The following is a 10,758-nucleotide window of genomic DNA, read 5'->3' as shown; positions in this document are numbered from 1 at the left end:
GGGACCGGGACCGGGACCGGCGATCCATAACCGGTTATGAAGTACCTTGACCGGTCCTATCATTTTCGACCAGGACTGGGACCGGGACCGGGACCGGCGATCCATAACCGGTTATGAAGTACCTTGACCGGTCCTATCATTTTCGACCAGGACTGGGACCGGGACCGGGACCGGGACCGAGACCGAGATCGAGATCGGTTACGCCGGGACCGGTTATGGCCGGTTATGAAAATGGTGAGGACCGATTGGGACCGGCCCGGGATTGGTTTTTGGCCATCTCAAGTTGGAAGGGGTATTGATCGGGCTTTGACCAAGTCCAATTCACTCATTGGTCAGACCAGTTAACCTGGCTTTGACCAAACCAGTTAGTCCTTAACCATGTGCTTGGTCCAAGCTCATATCAAATTTGAATATAGATTTTTTAGTGATCTCAACTAATTTCATGGGCTCTGATGTTAACAGTAATGGAAACCCTTTTAGTGACCCTGAAGAACTTAAACTAGTGACCTCTGAGTAGAAGCAAACCCGTCGGTGGCCATATCTGTTCATACCAATCTACCATAAGAAAGAGCATTGCCCAATTTAAACACATGTGATAATATATTTTGGGTCCAATGAAATTAATCGACCAAATATCAGATTTCATGCTTATTAAAAGAAGAAAAACGTTAGCTTGGGTTGCAATCATGTACTCTTCCGAAGCCAAAACCAAAGCAATTAGTTTAATTTGGTTTAATGATTGCATACATCGTCCCTATTTAAAAACCCGAACCTATTAGTCTTCCTCGATTTGATATTGGATTCATGGTTTTAGCGATCTAACCAAATTTGATTTCTATTTTTATACTTATTTACTACAGACACCTGAATATTACAAAGAGAACATGGAAAGTAGTAGTAACAACTTCATGCATAACCGAACCACTTACACTCCTAACGTAGAGGATGGTAGCGGAGGCAATGGCATGTCGTAGTTATTGATCAGACTCCGGATTGATCTTGTGGTGATTTTAGTATCATCAATCGCTTGGTATAATTGAAATTCACAAGAAACTGAAGGAAAACCACGAAGGGTTGTAGCATAGTGGTTGAGGCCCTAGGTTCTATTCCAGGCGTATAGAACAATTGTGGTCACTGAGTTTATCAGGGCTGATTTCTTGCAGTCCCAATTTGCCAAGATTAATCTAGTCATAGCCTGGAACACCCTTCCAAAAAAGAGACCGAAGGAAGTTTGGTCAAGTTAGAATACAACTTAAGAGGTTCAGGTGCACACTCATAAAAGCTAACTTAAACACGAATGGCTACTGTCAAGGGGGCACGCCCCCTTGCATTTAGTGCCTGATCGGTGTCTAGCCTCAGCGCCTTATCATGTTACCGATCGGAAGTGGTTCATGAGTGGGTGAGTATATTTAACTGCCTTGTAACCACGTAACTACCCAATTCCCTTTGTTAACTGTCAGTAATCACATACGTTTAAAAGAAATTTTGAATCTCGATTTTGATATACAAACATAACACGATTGATTCAAAAACCAATCCAAGTTTGATTCAATTGATACATCACAAAACCAGATATCTAAATGATCGAAGGTGCAACATTTGGGTGATCTATATTACACTCGTTCCATCCAATATAAATTCCAATGGTACTTTCAAATACCCTGCATCATCACTGTAACCTCTCGGATAAACTTCAACTTAATTCTATATGTGTCAAGAAAATCGGTGTCATTGTTCTATATATTGAAGGGGTATTTTCGATATTTCACTGCTAAAATAATTCTTTAACTATAAACTACATATACATGTACATGTTCTTGTACTCTTATTTATGCTACAGTTTTACAGACATACATGGAACATGAAAGTGATGTTACCTGTCGCATAACAAGGATGGATTTCTCCTGTTGAAGGAAACCTTTGACCCAACTATCCCCGACTCAACGAAGGTGATGCCTGTTAGAAATAAAAGAATATACATGCAACACCAAACGAACAATTGCTGAGCTGCTTGGACTAAGAAACAAAAATATAAGAGGGCAAAATGCAACAAAATTTAGTTTAGTTCCTATTTAGTGCAAGCACAATAAAAAAGAATTCTCAAATATTGTAAAAAAGTTTCAAATTTTCCTATTTTTGCTCATTTTGACCGGTAACTTACTGATTTTGTAATATTTATTGACGTGGATACCCGTTTATGATACATTTACTGGAGGGTTATTATGGCAAAGGGGATAAGCTTGGTATCCATGTCATCAAATGTTACAAAATCAACAGGTTGAAAGTCAAAATGGGTACAAAATAGGAAAATTTAAAATTGATTGAGAGACGAGAAACTGGTACACTAAACGGGAACCAAGGCAAACTTCATTGCCTTTTGATACGTTTTTGCTAAAACAAAAGTATAATCGGAAGAGCAAGTAATTAACAATAACCTTAACGTTTCTTTAGTTCCACGTCGGATCTTGCAACGAATAGTAGGAAGCCCTAAGCGCTGATGAGCCTCAAAACGATGACATCCAGAAAAGCCTATTGAGAGACCCGGATATTGAATGATGGTTATCAAAATTGATTTTGCAGCAGAATGTACCAAAAGTACTCTTACAGTCCCATGAGAATCGCAACATCTCTTCTTTTTGGCAACATTTTAAGTTTTTTTAACTAAAAGTTACTAATTTCTCTTTACAAAGATATAGGGTTTGCATGTTTATCTTAAGTATGTCATCCCATCTCTTAGGTGATGAGGTTGCAAGTTCAAACCCCTACCTTCGAAAAAGAGATTTTCTTATTTCCTTATTATTGGACTCCCTCTATCACAAAATAAATGTCTACATTTTTATTTAGTTAGTCCCAAATAAATGTCCACTTCTAAAAGTTAGTGTGTACTTTCCAATTTTATCCTTAAATATGAGACGGAGAAATTCACATTACTCCCTCTATTATTGAGGTAAAATTGTCATTCATTTAATCAAAAAATGTAGTAAATACACAACTCTAAAACTGTAAGCCCATTATTATGAACATTTATTTTGGAATGGAGGGAGTATTTGAAGGGTAATTGAGTCATATCACAACTGCTCTAAGGTTTCTTTTGGACTACGTATTATGTCAAACGTTGCAATTTTAATAGAAAGAATCAAGTGCTTGTATTAAACCCTGTTTTTGGAATATAAATCCACACGGTTGCATACCATAGTAAGCACCATCGACCTCAAGCACATCAATCTGCATGTGTTACAAGACACGCTTAGTAATCTTGACCACAATCATCTATAACCTCATAATGGTAAACGAATTGACATGAAGAAAGGATAATTGGAAAAGTTTATCAAGACCCAGTAATAATCCTAAAGAAAACTACAAGGGTTGTGGCGTAGTGGTTGAGGTCCTGGAATACCCCATCTGCCCGAGGTTCGATTGCAGGCGTACACAACAATTGTGGCAATTGAGTTTATCAGGGCTGATTTCTTACGGTCACAATTTGCCAGGATTAGTCCAGGCATAACTTGGAACACCCTTCCAAAAAAATAATCTTCAAGATAAAAAGATAAATTATCAATTAACATTTAAACTGCAATGAATAATGATAGCAAAATGAGCATCTCAGAGATCAGGGATCAAGCCTAATGGTGATGTCCTACAACCCTTTTTAGGGTTCCCCAAATCAAACTAAATGAGCTCAGTATATCTCACCCAGAGGTGCGGTTTGGGGATATGACATCGCAGACCTAACATCTACCCCAAATAGTAGAGCGGCTGTTTCTATGAAGACCCCCGGTTTGTGAAAAGTGTGAAAAAGATAGAAAGACACATGATAAATTTTGACCTTTTCAGGGTTCCCTACCCACATAAACAAACTACAGTTAGCCATTCATCATGCCTCTGATCTTTCTACATTTATCAATTACATCTTAGTTTTAATAGAGGCCCCATATAAATCTTGAAATATTTGTAGGAGACCATGAAAGTTAAACATGATGCTTTCTGCAAGGAATCTAAGACTAGCCCTGTAAACTAATTTCTGTCTTTATGAATCCTCACTTGTCATCTGGCTCTAGAAACACACCTTACCATGAAATGCCACATCAACCACGGTTTCTTTATAAGGTAGATGACCCCTTCCTTAAGTGTTGCTACTACAAGTTACAGAGCAGAAGAAAGAATTTTTTCCTAAGGTGTTGCTGAAAATTGTACAAGTTAGGAATAAGGAATATATTTGGAGTATTCTATTTGTTGTTAAAAATGGTGTAATGTGTTGGAGACCGTTGCACCAAATTTTACACCATTTTGGTGCAAGAAATGGTGTGAACGATTGGAGATGGTCTAGGGTGTTGCCGAAGCTCTAGTATATTTGACAGATATCTTGCTAGTCCTCATTTCACCAGGCATAGACTGTAGAAAAAAATGTTCTGATGATCAATCTTTTATTTTATGTCCTGATATTCGGATTTTATTTAGTCTATTTAAGGACCAGTCCTCAGCAAAAAAATTGGTTCGATAGGTCTGGGGGCACATTTACCATCCTCATCAGGACTGGTCCTTGCATAACTGGTGTTGGGCCGGTCTGTGTCCTCGGGCCTGGAGGTGCATCTCTGACAGCATGGTCATCACAACTTCTAGACAGGGGGCCTAAATGCCTAATCAACAAGACTCATCCTTGCTCAACAACGAGGCATCCTAAGTAAGCATTTTAAAACATTGACAATGCACATGTTACTGGAAACATTTTGAAAGTATTTTACTACTCCTCTTGATTCTCTAGGGAAACTCTTGTAAGTACTCCTAAGATTTCTTGATTGCTCTATCTCATATAATTATGCCAGAACTCTCTATAATAGTCCATCCCACCTAAGATATTTTACCTAGAAGACCAAAAAGGTTATAGGCAATCAACTCAAAAGATTAGTGGTTTGAGAGAGAAAATAGACTTTTATTGATTGTGAAGTGCTTATAACTCTTATTTGATGCTTTACAAATAATGGTGAAGTGGAATCTGTCAATAAGTAGGCTAATCCTCTGGAGATTTGTACTTCTTGTCCAAAGGGTATGCCCAGTATCTTGTGAACCACTTTTCACAATCTCATTTCTCAAATTAGTGGAATATAAATAATCTCAAGAACAATCATTTTCTACTTGCGGCTGGCTACATATAAAATAGATTGAATTTTCTCCCAACTTGTCTTCTCCATGGGGTATGCTCAGTATTTTGTAAACCTCTTCTGCTGATTTGGATTAAGTTCAGAATTCAAATTGTAATCTATTGTTCCCATTAAAACGCTATCCCAATTTCTTCTTCACTAGAAATGCAGATCTCACCATGAGCTTAAAAGTTAAAATCACACACTCCCTCGTTCTTCTTTCATAGTAATTGAACTTCCATATCCCAGTTCTAATTTGACATAGCTTGTCTTCAATATTTTGTGGAATAAATCAAAGGCCCCTGTGCTATCACATATTAAAACTTGTTCACATATGAAACATTCTAGATCCTATTTAGATAAGTATGACAAGATTTCATGAAAGGCATGTAACTGACAAGAAATATATATGACTTTCCTTCACTTAACACTAAAGAAAATGAAAAAACAACTATCTAAAATGAAAAGTATTTTTATAATTGTTGTAGTTGGGCCCAAACTTTTATTCCTTAAAGATCATAACTCATGAGATCATGGGTAAAATTATAGGTGTCTAGCATTTGCTTTTACGTATACGATTGTGTGACACCTTATCAGTTCAACCAAACGAGTTCAAAGCTATATGGAATGGTGTGTTGCAGGGCTAAAATGAAGTCACTAGAGGGAAATATGAATAGATAGTAAGATAGACATCATATGAACCTATAGCTAAGAATTACTTCAAGTAATCCAAATTCCTAAGAGGCATCATGCACATAACTTCTAGCTAGAACTCTATAAAAGAATTTATATGCAATGATATTTAGATGAAAGGATAGCAAAAAAGATAATTGGTTATTAATTCGAGCCCTGAGGTCTTGAAATTTCTTTCAATCACATGATATTTCCCATCTAAAGTGTGTAATTCTCAATCCTTTGTTAGAACGTTCATCAAATGTGTTTCCCGTCCTGCATCAGAATGGTACCTCTTCATAGAACAAATCATGAAAACAAGATGCCACTTGGTCTAAACTTACCAGGCACCGAAGTAACTTGCTCAATACATGGAAGGATAGAGAAACAACAACAATCAAAGAAACAGTTAAAACAACCAAAAGAGAAAGCGATTCCGAAAATTGAATGCAATTGAGGGCTTACGGGTACTTGAAGACCAATTTGGGCAATACTATCCATGAGGTCTTGCACCTTCTGTTGATCATTGGTTCTTGTACGCATTAAAGGTCTCCGAATTTGATTAAGGGGAAGTTCAATGATCAGTGGACCTCCTTTTCCTGATTGAGATGCTTGATTACTGGAAGTTGGAAAAGATCCTGAAAGAGAGAAGAGAACTTTAGTATAGGATTAGGTTGGGGGCCATACATGATGAAGTTATGTGTGTGTTTTGAACAGAGAAATCCCACACCATTGGAGGAAGAGGAAGCAAAAACACTAGGGTTTCTCAAGGTGTTGGGAACTTGCAGAAGAAATCTAGCCATTTGTTTCTGCTAATGATCGTTGTTTTCTTGCCTTTGCTTTGCCTCTCATAACTACTTTTTTTAGAGTAAATTGCTATTTTAGTCCCTGCAGTTTGATGTTTTTAATAATTTCTGTCCTTGATTTTTAAAAACTGCTTTTTCGTTCATATGGTTTCCATTGTGCTACCATTTTCGTCCCTGTATCCAACGTGGTTAAGATTATGCGTTCAAAATACTAAAAGTCATTTGAGTAAATCATATATTTAGTTCTTGTGGTATACCAAGTTAGAAATATGTATCTTTAAATTCCATTTATTACATGAGTAAACTATAAATTTGATTCTGTGATTTGTTGAAAATAACACACTTATATATAGGGGGCATTTAAAGGAGAATATAGTTGTTTGTGATAAATGTAAGATGCAATATCAATCACATATTATTAATAATCAATAAATATTATAAAAAATGTTAATTTTGGTAATCAATTTAGTTCAGATAATTATGGTAACTACATCATTAATAAATAACTGCTAAACAAATTAATTTTGAATTTTAATCAGAAAAATAATTAATACACCATTTAACTATTAGTTAAATAAATAAGGAAAATAACATCAATAATTGATTGGCTGAAATTGAATCTCATGGTTATCACAAATTACCGAGTTTTCATTTGATTAGGCCCTACCTAATCAAATAAGAACTCAGTAGTTTGTGATAACCATGAGATCCATCTTTAGTCAATCAATTATTGATATCAATTTTCTTATTTATTTAATTAATAAAGGGTGTATTAGTAATTTTAGTATTTTTGGTAATTATCTTTGATTAGGCGGTTCCATTAAATTCTCAACTAAATTGATTTGTATTGATTTTGTTTTCTTTGCCTTCATCTCTTCACCTTCAAAATATTAACCGGTCACCAAATTCCCTGAGGTATGGAACAACTCATCCTCATGTTTAGGCCGACCTAACCTCTCACAAGAAAAAATTGCCGGAAAATCTCATCAAAAATCGTCCTTGTTCGTCCTCTAATGAACCTCATAATGCTCGTCTTGTTGGTCCATGTTGCTTTGCAGTATTAGATCGATGGAGATGGGGTCAATGATGGTGGGGTTGTCCTTGTTTGGCCTCGTTAGCTACTCAAAATAGAATTTGGTCTCAACCTATTCGGTATTATAGTAATATCACAATGTGTATTACAGTAGTATCACAGTGGAATCATAGTGGTATCATTGTGTGTATTGTCGGTTTCTGTCAAGTTCTTGGGTATCTCAGAGAGTATAATAATGGTGTACATCGTAATAAATTTGGCAGGAGTAAGGTTTGTCGGCCGGAGAGAGGAGAGAGGAAAAAGGATAATTATCAAAATTTGATGATTACAAAAATTAATATTTTTTATAATTAACAAAAGACTATTTTACCCCTAAATATTATCCATAAATTAAATTTTTTTTTTAAATTAATGGATAATTACCAAAATTAATATTTTCAATAATAATAATTGATTACTAATTATTAGTGTGGTTGAGATGAGATCATATGATTATTACAGACAATTGAGTTCTCCGTTGAATGACTATATATATAAGTGTTATTTTCGACAAACCACAACGACCAAATTTATTGTTTACTCATGTAATAAATGACATTTAAGAATAAATATTTGAAACTCCATATACCACGAGGACTAAATGTGTAATTTACTCAATTCACTTTTGTATTTTCAACGCCTATTCTTAATGGTGTTGGATGTAGGGACGAAAATGAAAGCAAGATGTTAACCACGGGGATGACAAGAATAGTTTTTGTAGACCAGGGACGAAAGTTGTTATAAACATCAAACCACAAGGATGAAAATCATATTTTACTCTTTTATTTATATAGAGTGATTAACACGTTTGGTCTTTATAGTTTATCAAAAATTACATTATAAGTCTTAAATTTGAAATAATTATGATAAGATCTATGTGGTTTCCATTGTATAACACCATCTAACTCTGTTAATTTATCTCAGTTTAACTTTCCGGTATTTTTTTCTTTTTATCTTTTCCTTACTTTAAAAAAAATAAAATAAAAGAATATTAAGTTATAATATTTTATACTTATTACATCATATATATGTATATACAGATGAACACCCCTTTCGGCTATGATAAAAAATAGTTCTTCCCCACCATTACCGAACCACCATCCCATCGGTCAAACCCCCTCCCCTCAAATCCTCATCATATATGATAGATGATCATTGACGCGTAATTAATCAACATTGGCACGAAGAAGTATAGACTCGAACCAAATGATATGCAGGAGACAAGGGCACTGATACTCCGATTGTCCACCATTGATTCCATCTCAATGGTTTTCTGCTTTTTCCACAAAGAGAGTTTTTTGTTAGCTATAGACGAGGGAAAGTACCTACATTAATATTAGACAGCCTTAAACTCATCACTTCTTCCAAATCAGTTCCCTATAGACTACACTATATACTACATCAACGACTTTCTTCCATTGATCAACATTCGTTCTAGGATCTGATTGATTACTCTTTCTCCGCTACCTTTGTTTGCTAAATTACTAATGGAGCTTTTCTTTTATGATTGCAATATCATATTCGAAATTCACTGCAAGATGTACTTCAGTCATGGTTTATTGGAGGGTGCTCTACTTTCTGGAAGTCATTAATAAGTAAAGGTAAGAAAGACAAATCAATCCTACAAAATCATAGCTAAACCGTTTCTAGGTGGATTTTGAGATGGGCCTTTATCAATATTCTTGCTTTCATTCTTGTTTTCCTTCATATAAACACACTCAAAACACACAAAGCACAAATGTTTGGTTCAAAAATGTATTGTTAAGAAACACACAAATTGATACATAGGTTTGTGTTCATTACATATCAGTGTTCTTAAATTTTGTTATAAGATTGAAGCCCTGGCAGAATGTTGTGGGAAGAGTTCAATTGAAGATAAAGATTTTGAAGAAGATGTGTCCAAGTGTCAAACCCAATAGTCGGCAAACCCCATAAGATCAAGAAAACACCATCATCATCATCATGGACATCCCTGATCGCCAAGAACCATAACAAGGTGTAATGAGGGTAGGGTGCTACAACAAGAAGAAGATCATTAGCTCCAAAAGTTGTGAGTGTGTGTATATGGATGGATGGTAAAATAAGGACGACAATGAAGTTGTGGGGGAAGGGAAGAGGTATTGTGTGACAAAAAGTGAACAAAGGAGAGGTCGGAGATAAGCGTAGGGGAGTCGACCATCCACCTCTATGTTTAATGTGTGTGTGTGTATGTATGTATGTATATATTAATAATAAAAACAATATAATAATGTACTTTTAGTAAGAAAAAAACTAATTACAAATTAAAAGAAATAGCTAAAATGAGAAAAATACTTTCAAGTTAATTGAGGTAATATAAATGAGTTAACAACACGACCCAAAGCACTATAAAATGTAAGCCATAGAGCCTTTTTTCGTAGTATTTCATTTTAGGGATGCACAATGTGATTTGTTGTAAACTATAGGATCAACCATCTAATTTGTTCTTATATATATATATATATATATATATATAGGGACGTTAAAATACAACCTTTGCAATTCTTACACCCAATACAACCATCATCTTTACCATCCAATTTTTAATCTAAGGTCAAGATGCATTTGATGGCAAAGTCGTGCTAAACTAGATATTTTGATACACGCGCCTGATTCTTTGAGGACAATGAAGGGCAAAATTGTAAGGGGGAAATCAGCCTATTCTAAGTAACGATACTAGGAAATCAACAATGCTATAATCACTCTAAATCAAATGCTAACACCGTGATTCAGTAGGAAATCGATTCTGGGTAAGATGCTATGGCAGACGAACTTCATCATGGTGTATTCATTGCAGCAAATCGAGGTAAGATACTTCGTTGAATGAAATTAGTATAATGTTTCGATATAACCTTATGCGTTGTGTATATGTATCAGTAAGGAAACTAAGCGAACGAATAATGATAAAGCATTCATTCTCTAAGTTCAAGAACACCACTAACAATCCAGTTGTTCTTGACGAAGAAGAAGACCCTGTTTCAATGAACCCAGAAGCATGTCAAAATACTGAACAAAGCGTTCCACTACATGAAGAAACAGATTCAACAAATGT

At 35.4% G+C, this 10,758-nt stretch overlaps 1 protein-coding gene across 4 annotated transcripts; it reads right to left on the bottom strand.

Moving 5' to 3' along the window:
- Positions 1 to 692: 692 nt before the first annotated feature.
- Positions 693 to 6,657, bottom strand: LOC112512707 (sulfiredoxin, chloroplastic/mitochondrial). 4 transcript variants are annotated; one of them, XR_003069246.1, is made up of 6 exons: positions 6,541 to 6,657; positions 6,276 to 6,448; positions 3,192 to 3,225; positions 2,436 to 2,529; positions 1,878 to 1,956; positions 693 to 1,205 (listed from the first exon to the last, which is right to left on the bottom strand). XR_003069246.1 is itself a non-coding variant. In XM_025118813.1 (5 exons), exons 1-5 carry the CDS (start codon positions 6,611 to 6,613, stop codon positions 1,941 to 1,943), a joined length of 390 nt encoding a protein of 129 aa, XP_024974581.1. In that variant the 5' UTR covers positions 6,614 to 6,657; the 3' UTR covers positions 1,582 to 1,940. The 4 variants fall into 4 exon arrangements, 1 of the variants encoding a protein (XP_024974581.1); XR_003069244.1 differs by having other exon boundaries at positions 693 to 1,195; XR_003069245.1 differs by lacking the exon at positions 693 to 1,205 and adding an exon at positions 1,582 to 1,704.
- Between the last annotated feature and the right edge of the window lie 4,101 nt (positions 6,658 to 10,758).

This window comes from Cynara cardunculus (assembly GCF_001531365.2).
Source record: "Cynara cardunculus var. scolymus isolate 2C chromosome LG 5, CcrdV1, whole genome shotgun sequence".
Taxonomy (NCBI): Eukaryota; Viridiplantae; Streptophyta; class Magnoliopsida; order Asterales; family Asteraceae; genus Cynara; species Cynara cardunculus.
Note: the sequence above shows the minus strand (reverse complement) of the source record. Positions and strands in the feature narration are given on the sequence as shown.

Bases quoted from the DNA above. Each gene is read 5' to 3' on its own strand.
- LOC112512707 (XM_025118813.1), bottom strand. From the start codon at position 6,613: ATGGCTAGATTTCTTCTGCAAGTTCCCAACACCTTGAGAAACCCTAGT. The intron at 6,449-6,540 runs GTGTGGGATTTC...TCTCTCTTTCAG, and splicing joins TGCTTCCTCTTCCTCCAATG to GATCTTTTCCAACTTCCAGT. The intron at 2,530-3,191 runs GTATGCAACCGT...GTCTCTCAATAG, and splicing joins GGTCGATGGTGCTTACTATG to GCTTTTCTGGATGTCATCGT.